The following is a 23030-nucleotide window of genomic DNA, read 5'->3' as shown; positions in this document are numbered from 1 at the left end:
ATTATATAATTTCTTAAAAAAACCCCCACTAAATATCGTTTGTACATGTATCCCAGTGTTTCAAGAAAGTGAGGTTTGTGCCTTTTTCTGGAAAGGTCCAGGTTTATTGGACAAGAGATGAAAACGGTCGTGGAAACGTTATAATTATGTATATGATAATATAAAAAGACGTAATATTCACCACCCATACCATCCATGAAGCAGCAATTATTAGGACAATCAAGGTTGACCGATGTCCTGTATTTACAGATACCGCCATTATCAGGCTGATATGGAAGTCCTGAGCACTTTGATTCTGTAAAACATTTGTCTTCAGTTATTATATGGGTTTTTTTGTCATTAGGAAAAGAAATAAGCAAAAAAGTCACGCTAACGTATATATATCATATATTAAAGTGAAAAACAACAACAGGGACACATAATGACATATAACTAACATCTGTCCTTCGTGACGAATTGCCATTTACCGAGAGTGAATTTGCGTGCCATTTTCAGATTTACTTATATCTAAAGACTTCGAGTCATCTTCAATTGTTTTGTTAATGATATTCCAAAGGGCTTTTGTCAGGCAGATAATTAAATGGTCTGTTTCCAAACGCATTTTGTGAAATTGATTTAGTGGAGATCTTTCCACTGCCTTTGTCTTAACGATGTATTACAGAAGCTTTCTTGTGAATTTAAACCAGTCTTTTAGACTTGATAAGTATTTATAGACGCATATGTCAAGTTTGATATGTGTATTGTTTACCCGCATTTGGCAGAGCATTTACGCACATACAGTAAAGTTTGTCGAAATCGGGCTGTACATAACGGAAGGATTTTAAAATTACGTGGCACATGGATTCCGTACATAACGACGACGCTTCGCGTGCAATACTCACGTCCATACATCAAAAGTCAAGGCCACTCTTTAAGTGTTTTGTTATGGAATGCTACGTATATGAATGTATATATACAGCGTAGGCGATCGTGTCCGGGTTGTATAACTTTCCCATGTACAAAGTGGCTCATATGTACAGTGCATAAGGCGATGTGTTGCATGCAAGACCCTCGACCCTACCTCAAAGTTCAAGGTCACACTTGGAGTTTAATCATCATGAAATGCTGCATGTATGCATAACCAGTAAATGTATGTCCATGACTTAAGTCTAAACATTTGGACCCCATCAACAACAAAACAAACATATCTGTTCACAAATGCTAGCGACATTTTATTAAACATATCGGGTTAAAACATTTTTAAGATTCCAAAGAGTTAAGTCATTAAGTTAAACTGATGAATTAAATTACTACGCGATCTACTTGCAGCGGACTTGAAAATACTCAATTTCTGTCCTAGTCAACCGTCCATGTACATCCGAGGTTGTTTTCGATAAAAAAAAGTGGCAGAGGAGCTTCGAATGCACAAGCACCAAATCATTTTCTATCTCAACTCATTTTCCACAATAAATGGTTGCATGATTCAAATTTAATGTTTAACTTTTTTGGAAGCCCGTTTTCTTGTGCATTCTGTTGACAAACAGCATTGCCCATCTTAATAAAGCATTTTCTAGAGCAAAAAAATCTACTTGGGTTATAAAAATGCGCAAGTACAGAATCATTTGCTCTAGAATGATATTTTCTATTAAATGTGGACCAACTTTTTGTTATCAACATATTTGTTTTTGAAAACTGCGCTTATAAAATGAGCGAAAATAATCATGCTACGCGGTTCTGTGATAACATGAGTTGAGTTTTGTTATACTAGGACCAGTGCGACGTTAATTCTACTCACAAAGTCACTATTTTATTCCTCTTTCATCTTCTTTTTGGTCTGCTTCTTGTATCGGTTCATCCCTGTTATTACAGTGTGCTTAAATTATTATCAAGAATTATTTAAAACCCTCGTTTAAACTGTTCATATGAAATTTGCATGTTTAGAGTGAATTTTGTCTATTTTTGGTTTATGACATTATGCTGCTGATCGCTTATAAAGGATATTAAAGTAAATCAAACCCTTATCCAAAACAAACGTTCAAGGTCCTTAACGTATAAAACTCTTTAACAAATAAACCAATTGAGCTTCTTGCTGGAAAAAAAGCTCCATAAAACGAAATATATTGTTTCAATAAAGTTAAATAGGAAGTGATTGGCGTTAAGTGCTTCGGTTTGCCGTCAAATGTGCTTGATTATGCATATCACTACGTGTTTTATGGGAATGAGACTAGATAGTTAGGATATATGCATGTTTTAAGCAATTTCAAAACTAAATTGCTTAAGGAAGCAGACGGTACTCATAAATCTAGAAGAACTTCGTTTCCAAGGGAGGGAAAGTAATAAATCAACACGTATTTAACAAACGATTCTCTAAAGTACAACATCATAAAAACATGAGAATCGAGCGGTCGTGAACCGGGTTATGCCACAGGGGCCGATTTATTAATATCATTGGCAAATTGGCTTGTCCCTGTAGTTTTCTTTGTTTTATTTAAAGTGACACTCTTATTCAAAATCAATAAATACACTTGTATAACAAACATACATTTTGAGTGATAAATCTTTAACTTCTTACTAAATAATGCATTTATGGAAAATATAAATTACTGATAACAAAATTGTAACTGTGTATTTAATAGCTGAAACGCACAAATATATAAAGATTGGCGAGTGCTAAAAGATTGACTGTGATCTACTATCGTCTCATAAGGCCGAGATACCGTGTTTTCTGCACCTTTCTTCAAAATATATTTTATTAATTGTGTTAAATCTAATTCTGGAGTAAGAGTGCATCATTAAGTATTTAATTCACATGCATTCGATTGAGGTTACATGTTTGTGTTTCTTGTTCGATTATATAGTGGTTTGAATAAGGTAATGGAAACTAAACGGATGTTGGCCTAACTATTCAGCGATTTTGGTTAATTATACATGAGTCTAAAATCAAGAGTAAAACATAACAATTGCAGGATGCGGTCATAAAAGCGCAGAGGTTGTTTGGTTAGCGCAGCGGTTGCATATTCATTTCAAGCAAATTCGTACCGGTTTTGATTCCCGGCCATGGCGTATGAAAGATTGGTTTGTGTTCACCCAGCCGGACAAATGGGTTTTCTCCGGGTACTCCGGTTTCCCCACATCACAGGACCACATTGCAACATCGTGCAAACAAGAGCGACAAACCATACGTTAATATAACTTTTATCACAAACGATATAAAATTACTTAAGTTTAAACTTATATTTATATGCATCTTTGTTTGCTTAAAGCATACAAAAAAACATATAAATATCAACAATTTGCTTTATCGCAGTACATGTTGCCTGTTGGGGTTTGCGGATTACTGATTGTCAGCGAAAACAAATCCCTTACCCAGAGTATTTTATCTTTGTGTAGTGCTTGTCACAGAAAAGGCACTGAAATACGGTGGGGACACTAATGAATGATCTGATTTGAGAAATCAAAAGGGATCAATGTTCACACCGGTCTTCCAATTTCCAGTCGCTTGGTCCCAGTGGACATCCGAAGGATATTGTCGCCGAACAATTGGCTAACATAATGTTCCTTACGTTGTGAGTAGAAATTGGAAACCCTGATTGAAGAAGTTCGGAGTGATCGATGTTCCTAATGTTCTACCACTTTCCATCCTCAAGTCTCTTGTGAATATCAAAAACAGTCGCGCATTGGTAAAGTCTAAACATACCCTGAAATGTGGTATGTATTCAATGTCGCACAGGCTGGTTGAACAAGGTATTCTCATTTAATTGCTGGCATTTCTTGACCATTTTTAATATGCCTAACTATTTTTTTTATAAAACTATGAATATAGCTTTCATTTTCACGTTTTTTTCCTACTAGTAATTCGTGGTGTACAATCTACGGTCTCCTTCAAGTTGTTGTCTCTTTGTTGTAGACTTGTATGAAATAAATTGGAAACACTGATTGAAGAAATCAGAAATGATCGATGGTCTAAATGTTCTACCAATTGCCAGTATCTGGTCTCCAATGGCTATTAAAACACTTGGACATTGGTAGGCCGTAAAATGTCCACTAATGTGTCCTTATTTTCTTGCAGAGCGGTTTGGTTGACCGAAGAAATTAATTATACTGTCTGGCTTACTAAACGATGAGAAACTACGGTGATTGGAATAACTTGAGCACAAACTGCACGAGAAAAGGGAGCATTTATTATCAAATTTCTTAAAAAAAAGAAGCTTTATTGATACACAGTGCATGCTACTTGCTCACTGCAATGTATTCTTTGAACGTAATTTTTGGGATACATGTAAATTAGGACTGTACCAGGTCAGTGGAGAAACACTGTTGGTTCAAACCCGTCCATGTGTTCATGCATTTCGAATTCAAGTTAAACAATAAGCATAGTCATGATCAATCACAGACACATGTCTGCATGCAAACAGGTTAAACATTGCTTTAACTGCTGCAACTTATTGTATAAGTAATCGAATTGTCTGGGCGCTTTTATCGCTTTCAATATCAAACAATTGCCACCAGTGTGGACAAATCAAATGCATTTTACCTTTGAATATAATATAAAATACAGAGCATTGGCGACGTTCTTAAGATCGTGAACCGTTTATTGCTTCTTGTTTTCCTGTATAAAACAAAAACGGCCAGGAGTATATATGATAAAGAAAATGCCTACGCCCTGTACGCATTACGAACCTCTTATCTATTTTATAATGGAATAACTTACAGAAAATGTTTTCCTTCTTCAACTACATTTTCATGTATATTATCCAAGTCCTTGTCTGTGAATGCATTTTTTCTATACTTTGTAAACATAAAACGACACTATTAATTGTTGGGTTTCGTAAAGTAAATAACGGATTTTCAGGGTAGGACCATTTTGTACTTTTTGTATCAGTGTGAAGTGGAAAACGAATTACATTTTCAATAATGAAAAAGCACTTAAGATAAATTGTACACTAACCATCAATGGAGTGGTAAAAATGTTCAAGAAGTATTCCTGGTGTTAAGATTTAGATTTGTAGTAAATCATTTGTCTAAATAAATAAAAACAGTTTGCTCTGAGTTATTTTGAAACTCCGACAAATCATATTCTATTCCTGCATGTGTTATTTGTTTGAGTGTAAGACCTTTGAAGGCCTTCTCTTGGTTCATTTTTTCATTCTTATACAACCTGTGTCACAAAATTGGCGATGGCTTTAAACATTTAAGTACGCCATTAAAAAATAATGGTAGAAGCTCACTGTTCAAATATATCTAGGTTTAGAGCTGTATATTTAAACATAAATAATCATGTGTTATTGATATATAAAATGTGGATGGGAGTTTTGGGGAAATACTAGAAAAGAAAGAGTAATAAAACCCTCGAAAGTAAATTATTCCGGATGTATATACATAAACCAAACAACTTCTTGTAGTTACTTAAGATAGGTACTTATGACGAAATAGATATCACAGAAACTCTAAAGCATTAGGCAAGCAAGTGAAGAAATGCTTGAATATATCAGGTTTCTCAGGAGTCCATTCCCTCTGTACTGTTCAAAGCGATTCAAGACGCTGCAGTGCGTGATTCTACAACCGTTTTCAATGAGTGACGCTAAAGTTCCGAGTCAAAGTGACATTGCTTCTTTTCCTAAGAATGTCGCACATATAACAGCACATTACAAGATTGAAAATCGGACCAAAGTGTTTCTATCTAATCGAAGACCAAAAACCTGTAGTTTTTGATTTGCAGGAATTATGGTGATTCTCTAATCGTCACGGGGCAACTGATTTGATTTTCTTGTTTTTCCTAAATAACAGAAACCTGATTGTCGTAATCATTTTAGCAGGTTTGTTTGAGTTTCACTCTGGTATAATAACTTAGTTCCATAAAAATGGCATAAAAGTAATTGAACGTGATGAGTTTGTTTTATAGTTGTTCCTATAATGGTTATTATTTTGTTTCCAAGTTGTGATACTTGTACTATCAAAGTTATATCATGTTTGTTTTGAAAGGAGGCGGAAAAAATTATACATTTGTAAGTAATTTAAATCATGTATGGGTTAATGAAATAGGTTTATCGCCATTCAATAATATGTGCCAGTAAATGAACGTGAGAACATTAGATTAATTTATGTGTCTAGAACAAATGGTCACACGTTGAGGACGAAAATGGTATAAAATAATTTTCGTCCCAGTCTCAAGAGATTTCAAAAAACGCTTTGTATAGAAAAAACAACACAATCACTGTTGGTGCTTTAAATAGAAAAACAGAATCACTTTTGGTGCTGTATATAGAAGTCACTGCTGGTACGCTTTGCTTTATATAGAAAAACAGTCCCACTGTTGGTGCGCTTGTGAATCTTTTACTTTTTTATTGATTATTAAGTTTTGGTCATGTGAGAGCACACCAAAATTGCTCGTTGAAGCAAAGAATAAGTTTTTGTTTGGCAGGACTAATTTGATAACTGTCATATCTATATTGATAATAATGTGACGTTATTTGATGTATTTTCACATTCAAATTCTATTGCGACACTAATTACATTATATAGAGGCCACAGTGAAGTGGAACTGATGGGAAAAGATAAAGAGGGTATGTATGTCTATATACGTGGCATACATATGTTTCTCTCACAAAAGAAATGACAGGGCATGTTTGGTTTTTAGATGCAAAATCTCATGCAAATGCTTGTAGATGCGGTGAAAAGAAAAAATCTGTTGAGAAGATGTGCCCTGTATCTAAATAAAAATAATGAGCATTGTGCGTGTGTGTTTTATTTTTTGAATCCAAGCTGAATTTCAAAGACTGTTGGCTACAATTTATCCAACTGTTAAACACGGCGACGTAGTATAAGGAGTCCAGAAATTCCATTTTTTATCTGTTTATGGAGCTCAGTGAAAATAACACCACGTATTGCGTGTTGCAAATGCAAAATATGTTCACTTTAAGGAAATTCATAAACTCATAATAAGACAACATGCAATTTAGTAAATCGACAGTGAAGAAAACGAATATGTCTATGGTGAAACCAAGAACAAAAAGTGTGAAAGAAAATCCCATGTAATCAAAAATCAATTTATCAAAGTTTCTAGCAAAACTGTAATAGATTTCTTTGTTGTGGGGATTGGTCTTTCATTGAAAATTTCCACATAACAATTACACTAATACACAGCCAGCGGGTGTAACAAATAAATACTATTCAAATGCGAAGTTTAATACGTTGTCTTATGTTCTCCGAAAATACAAAGATATACACTGAATATAACATCCACAGTAACTTGTTATTTAAAGATGGAATTGAGGTAACCATATTTGAGCAGAGTGGGCGTACATGAGTTTTCAAAGGATCAACCTCACAATGATCTGAGTTTTGCTTGTATAAACAATATATTCACTACATGTTTTAGTGCTGAATGTTTGCTCTCTCTCTCTCTTTCTCTCTCTCTCTCTCTCTGCATTACTTTCGTTTATCGCATTTCGTCGTTTTTAGTGGCGTACTTCATTTACTCCTTCAGCTTGTTATACCAGAAATAGAGAACACTGATTGGGGCAATAATGAATGGTCTGATTGGAGAAATCATGAGTGATCGATTTCCAGTCGCTTGTTCCCAGTGGACATCAAAAAGATATTGTCGCTCCACAATTGGTGTACATTATGTGTTTTACGTTGAAGAAATCATAAACGATCGATGTTCTTAATATCCTACCAATTTCCATTCTCTGGTCTCTGTGGATATCAGACACATTAGGACATTGTTAAAGCGTGCCGTGTGGTGTGATACTTTATTTCGCACATATTGGTTTAACAAGGTGTATAATCATTTGTCTGCTGGTCCTTCTTGATCATTCAATGTTCCAATAGTACAAATCTGAACCAATGCAAGGGGGTGTTGACAGTCGTTTGCTACTCGGTGCCGTCTCAATAAAGATCTTAGTCGATTTAAGTCGTAAATTGAAATTATTTAGAGTCATAGTTTCCTTATGTGTATGAATTAAACTTGATCCACTGTTAAAAATGAACACAAAGTTGAGGAAATAAGCAGATCAATGTGTTGTCATTTGTGACGAATTACAGATATATTGTATCATTATTGAAGTTACGATTAAAATACTTTACAGAAACGGACCTCATTACTGTCAAACGCTCTCGATCAAAGGGTTATGTTCATGTTATTCAATATTTTGTCCACTCTTACATCACTGTCAATCAATGTGGTTTTACAATAAAAACTTTCAAACAACGTGGTGCATGTATTTGTATTGTAATTTTAGGGTTTCAGTTCTGACTCTGCCTTTTCTGTTGAATCACAATTTTGGTCTATTTCGTGGAATACAATATACGTCTCTCTCCAAAAAATTTCCCTATGTTGTCCTTGGGTATGACAGAAATTGGAAACACTGATTGAAGAAATCAGGAGTGATCGATGGTCTCAATGTTCTACCAATTGCCATTCTTCTAGTGGATATAAAAAAACACATTTGGACATTGGTAGGCCGTAAACATGTCCACTAATGTGTATTTTTGTCTTGCTTAACAGTTTACATTTGGTTGTCCGACTTCACAATAACCTTCCACTATCTGACTGACTATACTAAGAAAAATATCGGGGTTTTGAATAACTGGATAACAAAATGAACAAACTTTATCACCAACAAATCATATTCTATTTCTCACTGCTTTATTCTTACGGCTTAGAAAATTAGATCCTCCATTGTTTTGTTTCTCTTTTTCATACAACCTATGTCACAAAATTAATTTGGCAATGGATGTTAATATTTAAGTAAGACACTAATGTTAAAAAAGATTTAAAACTGTTCAAATATATCTAGGTTAATACATTTTCAGGCCTTTTGGCACTGTCCATAAATGCGTTCATTAGGACTCAGACATTCTCTCCCAGGAACCATACAATGTTAATGATAATTTGTCCAGTATAGACAGAAGCCTCTTTTAGATATAAAAGATGAAATAGCCATGCTTGTGACGTATGACCAATGTCCAGAGTTGTGCATCTAGACATAATCATTTACTAATCATATATCAAAAGTGGTATTTTCTTCCGCAAGATAGTTTCAGCTTATGTTTCTCAAGTGTATGGTCTGGTAACACACAGACACGCGACAAAAATCTTTACAACATTCTCATGATGGAAATTTCTAGAGGGGGTGTTGATAAACATAAAATGGGCTGTATGTATTGCCCTTCAAACAGCAAACCATTATTAATTAACAAACAACTTATTTGTAGTTCTAGAAAATAATTGGCCATTTGAGGATATTCCGGGGAAATGAAATTGTATCTGATAATCTTTACAGTACCCAGTTAGATTAGGCATTTCGGGCAAAAACTAGAATATTAACATCAGATTCTTAACAATATTTGTTATAAACAAGATCAATGAAGTGCTTATTTGTTCCCGGAAATTAAGCAACCAGACAGCATCAAAGTGTTACTTAGGTTTTGGGGACTGACTAGCCATCATAAAAAAGTATTAGCTATGCAAGTGAAGAAATAATGTTATTCTTCGACTAGTTTAGTGTCTAACTAGTGTTGGAAGAGCTACTTTAACCGTTTTAATTTTCAAATCCAGACGGCACCCAACCCTTCTATGACAATGAAACAACTTGTATTGTTTCAACGTCAGTAAAAATATCAGTACACAAAAAGTATAACTGTTTTCATTGGCATTCTCTAAACGCTATAAAAAAAACAATATCATTTTTTAAAAGAAGTTTCATAATTAAAGAAGTTAAATTGTTATAGCTTGTGCTAACAATATCATGTTTCTCTGGGTCCGTATTTTCTGTACCGAAGGGATATTAGATGCTGCACTGTTCGCCTACGATCTGCGTGATACTAAACTCGTTTAAATTAAGTTACACCACTACTCCAAGGGAATGTGGCACAGCTTCTATTCCGAGGAGAGTTCCACAATAAATCATGGAAAATACAAATCAAAGTGTTTCTATCTAAATCGCAGATAAAAATAACAGTAGTCTTTGATTTTCCTGAATTAGGATGATTCTCCAATTGTCTTGGGACAACTGATTTGATTTTAAAAGGTGTCCTGGTGTTTTTAAATGGCAGTCATAAAGATTGTTTGTGCCATTCTAAAGGGGAGACACGAATCGATTTGCTATATTGTACATCATAACTAAATGTAAAAGTGCAGGATGTGGTACATGATGCCCTCTTTATATTTAAAATTGAAAATGGTGCTTCAGATTTATATTCTGTTTATTTGTGAGTGATGCATATTCTTTATAGTTGTTATACTTTAAATTCAGTCCAATACCTGTACTCAAGAAAAAAGTTTCATAACTAAAATGCTGAGCTGAACCAGAATTCGGCTGTCTTCTGGTCTGATGCAACATGGTTTCCTTGACAATAAACGGTGCTTAACTTGAAAGTGAGTGAATTTTTCAGAATAAAAACGCGACCTACCTTTTTACAGTTTAAATCTTTTGGATTTGAACTAAGAAAATGTTTAGTTGTCAAGAAACGCTAGAAATTGTATTTTTATTCCGCTCTGAAGTGTTGCCTATTTGCATTGAAATTAATTAGTAGTGTAAAATCATAAAACAGAGAAACATCTCCTCTGTTGTTGCGCTTGGAAATTCTTCTCTGTTTCATTGAGGATAATATTTGGTCACGTGAGAGTAAAACAAAATTACACGAAGCTTAGAGCGAGGATTAATTTGATAATTAACAAATCGTTAGTTATGTGAAATTGTTTGATCTGTTTCACAGCAGATGCTCTTGCGACATAAATTTATTACATTATATAGACACTGACGGTGGAACTGATTGTAAAAGATGGGAAAAGTCTATTATTATATGATGGAATATCTATATACTTAGCAATACAAAACTGTTGCACAAAACCCTTAGCAGAGCATGTTTGTTTTTTGGATACAAAACATTTATATTTTACTGTTGTGAATGATCAAAAACGGAGTTTTAATGCGGTTGGATTATATAAGTCTGTTAAGAGGCTGTGTCCTATATCTACATAATGATATGAACTTACGGAGTGTTGTGTGTGTTTAATTGGTTTTGATGCAAGCTTACTTTTAAAGAATGTTCAGAAACAAGTTAGCCCACGATTAAAATAGCGACGTAATTTAAGAAGGTCTGGAATTTATAAAACCAAGACCAAAAAGTGTGAAGGAAAATCACAATCAATGAAGAGACACCAAATAAGTTTCAAGCTAAATATGATTTTGTTGGGTGAATTGGATTGGTCTGTTCTTCGACTTTTCCACAGAGCAATTGCATCATAGCAAAACCAGCAGAAAAAACAAAGACGGAAAATGAAAAGCAAACGCTGAATTTAATATGTTGTCATTTGACCTCCGAACAGAGAAAGCGTTCAGGGTTTCGTAAAGCACAATCCACATTTGCAGAATATGTCCTTTTATACTCTTAGTATCAGCCGTGAAGTTGTGCATTTTTATGGCTAAAAAGTTACTTAAAATATAAACAAAACTCAAAAGTAAACAATGAACGCGAAAAGAGTTCAAAACGTTATTTGTCGAAAATAAAAATGTTATTCTGTGTTATATTAAAGTACTAGCAGGAACGATATGACAGGTTGCTCAGTGATATCTTGAACTACCAGCAGTAACAAAATGACAGGTTGCTCAGGGTTATATTAGAGAACCAGCAGGAACGATATGGCAGGTTGCTCAATGTTATATTGAAGAACCAGCAGTAATACAATGACAGGGTGCTAAGTGATACCGGTAGGAACAATATGAAAGGTTGCTGAGTGTTATATTGAAGCACTAGCAGTAACAAATTTGCACGTTGCTCAATGCTATATTGAAGTACCAGCAGGAACGATACGGCAGGTTGCTCAGTGTTATATAAAACTACCAGTAGGAACTATTAGAAAGGTTGCTAAAGTGATACAATGAAGCACCAGTAGGAACAATATGAAAGGTTGCTGAGTGTTATTTTGAGGAACTAGCAGTAACAAAATTGCAGGTTGCTCAGTAATGTATTGAACAACCAGCAGGAACGCTTTGACAGGTTGCTCGGTGCTATATTGAAGCACCAACAGGAACGAAACAGGGGAAAATGCTGCTCAGTGATTGGGACAATTATGAATACTAGTAACTAGATTCGAGAAATCAAAAGTGATCGATGTTCACAACGGTCGTCAAATTTCCAGTCACTCGTCCCCAGTGGACATCAAAAAATAAATTGCCGCAAAACTTGTATATACTGCCGCATATATAATATTCCTTTGGTTGTTGCGTAGAAATCGGACACACGGATTGAAGAAATCAGAAATGAGCTGTTCTCAATGTTCTACCAATTTCCACCATATAGTCTCAAGTGGAAATCAGAAACATTCGGAAATTGGTGAAGTGTTAACATGCACTGTACTGTGGTACTTTATGTTGCACAGGTTCGTTGACCACAGTGTTATCATTTAAATGCCTGCTCTTCTTGTCCATTTCATATGCCTTACTGATTCTTAAACATAGAAAACCTCAGAAGCAAATGCTAGTGGGCGTTGACAGTTTTGCGCTCCCCGGGGACTTTTCAGTAAAGATCTTAGTCGATATATGTCGTAAACTGTTTTAACGGGGCCCCTGTTACTGTCTATAAACGATCTAAATCAAACCGAGGGCGCTATTTTCATTTGGCAAGGATGTATTCGTACTTTTACCACTGTTGGTTATATTATTAACACTTTCAAAAAAATAGTAAATGTGTTGCTTCTTTTATTTTAGATTGTCAGTTCTGTCTCTTTATTTCTGTTGTTTCACGAGTTTGTCAAATTGTTGTCCCTATAGTGTGGATGAGTATGGCAGAAATTGCATACACTGATTTAGGAAATCAGGATCGATCGACCAATTGCCAGCCTCTGGTCTCCAGTGGATATAAAAAGAAACGTTTGGGTATACCGTGAACAGGTCCACTAATGTGTCATTTTGTTTTGCAGTTTGGTTGACCGACGAAATTCATTGTAACATCTAACTGACTATGCTTATGGTGTTTTGAAGAATTTGACTACGAATAGTCAAAAGAGCACTTGATATGTTTTGGTGTTCTGATTTAACAACTGAATTTTATTTTTGTACAGTGTATGCATCTTACCCAATGTAATGCATTCTTTGAACGTAATTATTAGGGTTCATGTATATTAGGACTTTCTAAGGTCAGTGTAGACTCTGTTGGTTTAAACTGGTTCATATGTTCATGCATTCCAAAGTGAAGTTAAAAGAAAATAGCTTTATGATGATAAGACAAAGACACATGACTCCACACAAACAGGTAAAAAACATAAACAGTGCTTTAACCGTTTGCACCTTATTGTATTACTAATCGAATTGTCTGGACGCTTTGATTTTATCGCTTTCATTATCAGACAATTGCCAACAGTGTGCACAAAGAACACGCATTTCAACTTTGAGTCTGATATTAAATACAATAGCATTTGCGACGTTCTTAAGATTATGAACAGTTCAATGCATCTTTTGTCCCCTGAAACAATGACGGCGAGGAGTTTATAAGATCATAAAAATTCCCTAAGCCCTGCCAGGCTGCATGTATTAGGTACTTCTATGTATTTCATAATAGAATTCCATGCAGAAAAAAGTTTTATTCGATCAACTTCAAAAGAAATTATGTGATCTATAATATAAAGTTCTTGTCGGTCAAAGCATCTTGTCTATAGTTTATAGCCATAAAACGAGACGATTTGATGTAGGGTTGTAGACCCCAGAACGGATTTCGAGAGTAGGGCCATTCTGTACTGTTTGTATCAGCCGTAAAGTGGAGCCCTTTAATGAATCTCACGGTAACAAATGAAAATAAAAAAGGTCAAGAGTAATTTCCGGTATTAACTTTAAATTGGTAGTAATTCATTTATCTAAAAAGATTGTCAGGTTAATATGTTCCTTTTTCTTTCTTAAACATTGTCAGGTTAATATGTTCTTTTTTCTTTTTTAAACAACCTATAACACAAAATTGGCATTGGCAGTTAACAATAAAGTTCGGTACTGATATAGCATTTGATTTCATGGTAGAAGCCAAGTAGCAAAATGTTTAAATATATACTAGTTGGTTGATAGCACCAAGATATTTTTCAGCCCTTTCCATACTGTCTATATACAAACCTCACAACGACTCAGAAATTCTCTCTCAAAGAACAATACAATTTAAATAATAAAGTGCCCTGTAAAGATAAATAGAATAAATTATTGTGTCATACAAGCCATGCTTGTGACATGTGACCAATGTCCAGAACTGTGAATCTAGACAAAATCGTTTACTAATAATGATATAAGAAATGTTGTATTTTGTCCGGCAAGGCATTTTCAGCTTATGTCTTGTGTGTTATGGCTGGTAACAAATGAACGTTATAAACCTCTTTACAACATTCACTTAGGGGAATTTCTATAGGGTGAATTCTTAAAACCAAATGGAAAGTAAAAATATATCCATTCTAACAAGAAAACATTATTAATTAACAAATAACTTACTTGTAGTTCTAAAAATAATTAGGTGTTTGGCTTTTATGGCGATTCCGGGAAAATAAAATGTATCTGATAATCGGTACAGCAATCACAGTGGCTTGGTTTCTAGGACATGTACTTAATAGTAACGTCAGTTTCCTTGGAAAATGAGTTAGGGACAAGAGCAATAAAGTCAATTGTTTCTGGAAATAAATCAACCAGGCAGCATCTTAGTATTAATTATGAATGGTACTCATGACAAACTAGCAATCAAAGAAACCTTAAATTATAAGGCTAGCAAGTAAAGGAATCTTGTTGCTACTTGTTAAGTATCGAATAGTTGTGCAGAGCGATGTTGAAAGTTTTAATTTTCCAATCGTGACAACGGAACACATATATTGTTTTTAAATAACTTCTTTGGGGAAGTTGTAATGTTGACAACTTATTCTAGCATTATCAGGTTTCTCTGAGAACGTCCGTTTTGTAATGAGAGGATACAAGACGCTGCAGATTTCGCCATCGGTCTGCGCTAATATTCTACAATCGTCTTCAATTTAGTGACGCTCCTATTACAAGGCAATGTGACAATAGTTCTATTCCGAAGAATGACGCACATATAATAGCACAATATAACAAAGGAAATCTAAATTAAAGTGTTTCCATCTAAGTTGCGGTCTGAAGTCTTTGATTTGCAGGAATTAGGGTGATTCTCCAATTGTCTCGGGACAACTGATTTGATTTTAAAAGGTTTCGTGTTGTTCTTAAATATCAGACAGAAACTTGATTGTGCTGGTCTTAAAAAATGCGTAAACATTTTGGCAAACGAGTTTAGGTTGCAATGAGGTAAAATAATGTATGCACCTTAAATTGGCATAAAAAAGGCACTTAATGAGTTTGTATTATAGCAGGCTTTACATTTCCACGTTGTGATAATTGTACTATCAAAATTACTGCAAAAATAGATAATGTTGTCTATCATGTTTGTTTTAGAAAGAAAGGGGGAAAGACTATGCATTTGAATATAAATAATGTATGTTTAAGAAATCAACCTTTTTTGCCACATAATGATATGCACGAGTAAACCAATTAAAAAAAAAAAGTATCTGTAACCAATGGTCACACATTGACGACGGCAACGGCATAAACAAATGTTCGTGCCAATCTAAAGGAAAAACACAATACGCTTTGCTTTATACAGATTCAGTGTTTAATGTGTTTGGGAATTTCTCTCTCCTGTATTGATGATTAATTTTGGTCACGTGGGAGAAAAACAAAGTTACTTGTTGAAGCTATGAACGGAGATTTATTTGATAATTGTCATATTTTCTATTGTTAATTTTGTGGCATTATTTGATGTTTCTTTTCAAAGCAGATACCTTTCGACATTAATTTTGTTATAAAGACACTGACTTTAAATGGAACTGATGGTCAGAGATGGAAAGCATCTATTATAATGTCTTGGCATATCTATATACTTAACAATACGAGTAAACAATTGACCTTAACAGAGCCTGTTTGGTTTTTACTGTTAGTAAATAAAATGTGGATAAAAAATGTGTCCTTTATACAAATAATAATATGAACCCACGTAGTGTGCATACATGCTTTATTTTTACATTTTCATGTCATTGATACATTTATGTAAAAAAAAATATGACGTTGTAAAACCCATCATTGAACATTTCACAAAACAGCGCGTTTGACATTTTTTACCAATGACATAGCATACTCATTTTAGTTCAATGCTGACTTTCAAATTCATATTCGGTCGAGCTCCATTGAAATGCCATTCTTTTTCCCCATAAAATATACCTTAAAAGAGGTAAAAAGTGACGCGTTGTTGTGCGTTACTCATCTAGAAATTGAGGTGCACAAAAACCTTTACAGAGCATGTCTGCTATTTCGTCACAATATGTAATGTAAGCTCAAAAACAGTGAACATTCTAAAATATGTTTGTCCTAAAGCCATAAAGCTTCTATATTTTAGTACAAAGTTAATAGCGTGAAGGTAAAGAACAATTAAGGGATCATTAGCAGACATTTCTCCAACAATAATAAGGGCATAAAGTGTTCCGGGTTTTAATTTAAAATAGGGGCTTTGAATTCATCCCAAATGCACAAGATGCAATTATTTCCATCAATTGGGAACAGCCAGTAGATTTATTGTCGACACATATTGTTTTTTTGTTCATTTAAATTTGACATGCCAAACAGTAACATTAACCATTAACAGACATGTGACGTTCGGAAGTCATCAAATTTATTTTCTGTGACTGTGGGAGTTGGTTTAAAGTAATTTTGTTTTCAATTACATTGCAAAATGTTATTCTCGTAATAGTGGGAAACTCAGAGAGCAATGTGAGATATAATTAAATAATTCAACTCAATGCGATAAAGGGCGTTGTATCGTCAAAATACTGCACGAAATAAATAAGTTCATATAAAATAAAAGCCACTATTGAGCTCTTTACACTATGTAACAGGACTCATTTTGAGCATATTTTTTTTTCCTTTTTTCTTCTGTATTAAAATGAAAAATAAACTTGCACTATTTTAGGGGTGGGTGCGCCAGGTGCGCCCCACCCCCGTCCCTTGGTCCGATAGTGGATTGATGATTCTAAGTATCTTACTTAACATTTTCTTTTATATGGTATTTGTGTTATTTTCCAGACGAAGATGTCGATGCAGTTCGGTTTTTGTATCATCATCCTGTTGACTTTGTGTGGTTGCTATGGAGAGGACTCAGTTTCACACCTGATGTTGCTGGACGAGTTACCGCCATCTTTGTTAGGTCATCCGTCACCTCACATAGAAATCCGCACAAACTTCAGTGTAAGTTAAATAAATACGTTGATGATTACAGACAGACATTGATAAAAAACATTTTACCTTGTCAGCGTAAAATATGCTACACTAGGGTCGGGAGACACATATCTTCAACGACGACCAATGGTAGATGATTTTTTGCGCGTCCAGTTTCTAGTGAAATGAAATATTTAAAAGTTTTGCTGGAACATAAACTTGCTTGAATGCTGGTGTATTTTCATTTTCGTCAATGACATTCATCAATATTTTTTAACAGTAAATCACGTATTCTTTTCGAAAATAGTGTCCGAACTTGAACGCATATCCGGAATACATATAAATTACTATTCTTCAAAGCGTAAGATAAATACTCTAAGTTTAACTAGATGAAACCAATTTACCATTCATAGAACATTATCTTATAAGAAAATAACCAAAATCGAATATGTAAATGCTTAGTTAAAACCATAAACTCACGTCCAATTGAAAACGAAATATCGCGCGTGACAAGACGGTTGTGAGGTTAACGACTACTAATATTATAAACAATAAAATTGCATTTTCAGCAGTTACCTCCGTTCTGTACTTAATTGGGAGCAACGTTTATTTGTTGTAAATATTATTTCAGTCAATACAAGTATGAAACAAGAGATATATCGTTTAAAAGATGAAAATTTACTTAATCTGCAAAAAATAGTACCCTATATTCAGGTGTTTTCTCTGTTACCTATGGGTAAAACCTGTGGGTAAAAGAGATGTTTTATCCTACCTCAGGTAATTAGATCCAAAAGTTTTGTAATGCTGGAAATCCTTAACTTAACCAGGGCCTAAGAAAAGAAAGTACCCGTACGTAAGAGTAAATTGAAATACATTTTTGCTATAACTGGGGTGTATCTACCGTTGCCGCTCAGATAAAAAAAAGTTCATCCCATCCCTCGCGCAGGCTGTTCTGTGGAAACTCGGTAAACCGAGTTTCTGCAAAACACCATACACTCTGGTTTGGGTAAACCTATCTTGAGTGGCCAAGGAAGATACCTATAATTGTCTATGACAGTCCAGGGTGGAAAAATACATGGTCCTGTACTAACTACACACGGACATTATATATATATATATATATATATATATATATATATATATATATAGTGACTGTTGTTGCTTGCCCTTTCGTCAAGTCATATGCAATAATGCTAAATTTGGATGCCTGGTGATCCACTGATCCTTTATAATCAATGATGGTGTCATTGGAAAGTTTATTGCTTGCTGAATCCAATTATATAACATTGGATTAGTAACCAACAGGTTATCCTTAGCTAGTTTGCGTATAAAGCAATTTCATTGGTCAACAGTAAATGTTGATCATTGGGTGACTACCATTAGCGATTTCAATATCCAGCAGACGACATTAACTTTTAATATGTATTTTTAAGTATTGCACGCATCGCAGTTTGAAAAACAACAACAGAATTGTGCTGAGCAAAATTACAAACTCAGACGGTAGGTTTGTACTGCGGGCAGTATGTAATTATCATGCGAGTTCCTTGATTTATACAAACTGTGCACTGTTCACCCCATACTGTACTATCGTGCATAACCCATAAAAGAAACTATTTGTTTAGGTGTGTGACACACTAAAGCTGGGTTATGTCAGGACGCACTATCAGTTAAGGCCCCACTTGAAAAGTATGATTAGGTATCATAATGTTGATACTTGATGACTTTTTGTAAATCTCTGACATCCGTCCGCGATTAAGACCAAGGTGCGACGAATTCCCATGGATTTGTTTTTCTCTCATTTTCTGATAAAATTAAAGTACGAAAATAGTGTTCAAAACGATGAAATTTAAAATGAAATATAAATTTTATGCAAATTGAAACAATCATTATTTTAGAAGCCTTAAAATATATCGTTATGAGTTCCATGCATGCTATTCAAATAAACTACCAATACGGTTGAGCAGACTTTTTTTTAGGTTTGTACTTATTAATTTTGTTATGTGACCTGAAAAGTTCGGGTTCATTCGGCAAGGGGTGAATACTGTTTTGGAGACTTTATTACTATCATATATCATTATTATTATATTCACCATCCCTGGCACGTATTACTCACTGCCGCGGTATGCTCCTTCCAGCCATCTTTTATTCCTATGCAATGTTTGCACCTTTCATTGAAATAACCAAACACCGTACACCAAAGCATTGGTATGGTAATAATCAAAGCTGCAGTTTATGTAGAATATTAATAATGTAAGTACATACAGCAGAACAGCGTTAAAAATTCCCGAAAATAGGAAAACTAATTTAATTTTCTTGAAAACAAAATTCCACAATTAAGTTAGTAAAACATAGGTTTTGTGTTGCCACCTCATGCGTTCATACAATTTATTATATCCACAAAAAGTAATAATAATCAATATTATTTTAACTTAACAAATTTTGTATAAAAACAAACAATCTCACATAGTTTAAAACCTTGGATAGATCTTTTAGCCTGGCTCTCAGAGTGACCGCACGTATCGTCGTACACGGCTGGCTCTCAGAGTGACCGCACGTATCGTCGTGCACGGCTGGCTCTCAGAGTGACCGCACGTATCGTTGTGCACGGCTGGCTCTCAGAGTGACCGCACGTATCGTCGTGCACGGCTGGCTCTCAGAGTGACCGCACGTATCGTCGTGCACGGCCGTCTTCTTCTCTATCTGTACCCCGGAGTTCTCAGTTACTACCGTACATGCATAATTTATACAATGCCCTTTATCCCAGTTCACTACCCTTTACCTTTCCCCTATTTTCACCTCCCCCCACATTCTCCCACAATCTCCCTTGTCCGCTCACATACACACACACACGCACACGCACACGCACACGCACGCACACACACGCACACACACACAGTGTGTCAGGTCAGTTCTGACCTGCCCTCACTATCACCCATTTCCCACTACTCTCCCAATTCCTTTATCTATTGGCTATCTACCTACCCTATCTTCTAATCACCGTTTTTCCCCCTACCATCTCGTCCTTCACCTATTTTCTTTCTCCCTTTCCTCGTCACCACTACTGCTTGGTCTTTCCATTCATCCCCTTTCTTCTTCCCAACTCTCTTCATCACCCATTTCCTCACTACTCTCTATTTTCCTGCATCTCTTTTCTGCCTCCCCACTCTCAGCATCACCCACTTCTCTCTATTTTCCTGCATCTCTTTTCTGCCTCACCACTCTCATCATCACACATTTCCCCCACTACTCTCTATTTTCCTGCATCTCTTTTCTGCCTCCCCACTCTCAACATCACCCACTTCTCTCTATTTTCCTGCATCTCTTTTCTGCCTCACCACTCTCAACATCACCCACTTCTCTCTATTTCCCTGCATCTCTTTTCTGCCTCCCCACTCTCATCATCACACATTTCCCCCACTACTCTCTATTTTCCTGCATCGTTTTTCTGCCTCCCCACTCTCATCATCACACACTTCTCTCTATTTTCCTGCATATTTTTTCTGCCTCCCCACTCTCATCATCACCCACTTCGTCATTACTCTCTATTTTCCTGCATCTCTTTTCTGCCTCCCCACTCTCAGCATCACCCATTTCTTACTTCTCGCTCTTTGCCTTCATCTCTTTTCTGCCTACCCACTCACAGCATCACCCATTTCTAACTTCTCTCTCCTTTCCTACATCTCTTTTCTGCCTCCCCACTCTCAGCATCACCCATTTCCAACTTCTCGCTCTTTGCCTTCATCTCTTTTCTGCCTACCCACTCTCAGCATCCCCCATTTCCAACTTCTCTCTCCTTTCCTTCATCTCTTTTCTGCCTCCCCATTCTCAGCATCACCCATTTCCAACTTCTCTCTTTTCCTTTATCTCTTATCTGCCTCCCCACTCTCATCACCACCCTTTCCTACTTATCTCTCTATTTCTTTATCTCTGACTTCCTCCTCCTCGTCGTCGTCTTTTATGTAATGCCAATTTAAAAAAAAAGAGTTATATAGGAAATGTTAAATTGCTCTCGCCAATAAATTTAATCAATCAACAGGATGTTTTACTTCCTTCACATTTCTTCTCTTTGTGAAGATGTTTTGTGATGATTCTTTAACACGGAAACAAACATTTTTTTATGAATGTTTTTTGGTGATGTATGGAGCCTTATCAGTGAAATAACACAATGAAAATATTTTCTTTCAAATTCGTTCTTTTTTATAATGAAGGATGCCATCTAAAATATGAATTCTACAGTTTTGAAAAATAACCAAAACAATTCGTTTCTACATCTCTTTTCTGAAACCGTGTTAACATCAAAAACATCAAAATACCTGAGTGCCAAACAACGTATGTAATTAAATATGTAAAACTTTATCTTCAGCTGCAAAAATAAATCACTTGCATTTCTCTTTTGTACAATATGCGATGCATTTATCTAAAAAACGGCCAATATCAGAGGCAAGCCTAGTCCTTGTCAGCACACACCTAGCTTCTCAATTATTTTGTGGCGTAAATGAGTCATTACTGAATTGTGTTACGTCTTAAATGGTCGCATGTCACCCGAAATATGACGAAAATGTTCACCATAAGGTAAAATAATTGTATCATATTATATGATTTGAGTTATAAAAATTGTACACAAGAAGCCCTTATTAATTATTATGCTGATGATGACAATAGTTGTGATTCTGCTGACGGTGGTAATGGTGACAATGACCAAAATTGTGTGCATGTACTGCTTCAAAAATATATTCCCTTGTATACAAACCACGTAAATCATTGCAACTCAAGTATTTTTGTTGATGTTGTTTTTATACTTGTAAACAAAGGCTTTGTATGCATTGTCAAACGTCCATTTCAAAGCTAAGGATCAACTTATGACACTGGAAGTCGAGAGTTTTGCGTTTGTCCTGACGCTAATGTGCATTTTTTGTAATATTCCTGAACATGACTAATCTCCATTTGGCGAGCTTAACGGCGTCAAAGACCAAAACAAGTTAATGTCAAGAATTTCTATTGTCAATTTGAGATTAAACTGGTAGATTGATTGTCTTCTTTGCATGAAAACAGCATTAATTGTTTTAGATTTTGGCGCATTGATCACCTTCGAACCATGATTGCAAATGTGATTCGCTGCATAAGTTTTGATCAAAGACAATGGGTGCGTAAGTGCGTAGGATCTTGATTTTCGAGGCGTTAAATATACAATAAACTAACGTCAAAGTAATCATTAACAATATGGTTATCTGGTCCGAAATTAATGGGCATTTTGCACCCAGCATTGTCACTCTATTATACCTAATGCTTTATTCTGTCGCTCATCTAGTTTCTAATATTACGTTCAGATAATCATAATTACAATGTATTCAATGCTTAAAGCCAACTTTTTACAAAAGAGTCGTTCGCTTGAGAAATCTTTATTCTTTCAATTGACAATGTGTTATCATAAATGGCTCATTACATTAGGGTTTTTTTCCTCTCGTATTTTTTTTGAGTTGTGAAGTACTTGACTACATTTTTTTCGAACAAACAATTTCTTTTAAAACCTTAAATTTTGACATTTGTAATAAATCGTAAATGAGTTAATAAACATAGAGATAAAAAATGGCTTATTGGATAAATATACTGCCAAAATAACTATTAAAATTGAATTTTAAAAGCAAAATAAAGCATTTATATTTTTAGACCAATTTTATGGTACATTGTGTAATAAACTAAAATGTCATAAAAATACATGTCTTTTATTGATCAAATTGGTTTTCAATAAACATTTATCTGGTATGAAAATGTACATGTTATTGTTCATTGAAGGTATTTATGGAA

General features: G+C 35.0%; 1 protein-coding gene across 6 annotated transcripts in view; it reads left to right on the top strand.

The window, feature by feature from the left end:
* The window catches only part of LOC128220661 (uncharacterized), a 141971-nt gene that overhangs the window by 80139 nt on the left and 38802 nt on the right, over nt 1-23030 (top strand). For all 6 annotated transcript variants that reach the window (XM_052929147.1, XM_052929146.1, XM_052929145.1 and 3 more), the window contains one exon: nt 17094-17255. In XM_052929147.1, the coding sequence (XP_052785107.1) occupies nt 17100-17255 (156 nt within the window). In that variant the 5' untranslated portion in view covers nt 17094-17099. The remainder of the gene's footprint in view (nt 1-17093; nt 17256-23030) is intronic.

This window comes from Mya arenaria, chromosome 15 (genome assembly GCF_026914265.1).
Source record: "Mya arenaria isolate MELC-2E11 chromosome 15, ASM2691426v1".
Lineage (NCBI taxonomy): Eukaryota > Metazoa > Mollusca > Bivalvia > Myida > Myidae > Mya > Mya arenaria.
The sequence above is the reverse complement of the archived record's forward strand: the minus strand, read 5'-3'. Positions and strand labels throughout refer to the sequence as shown.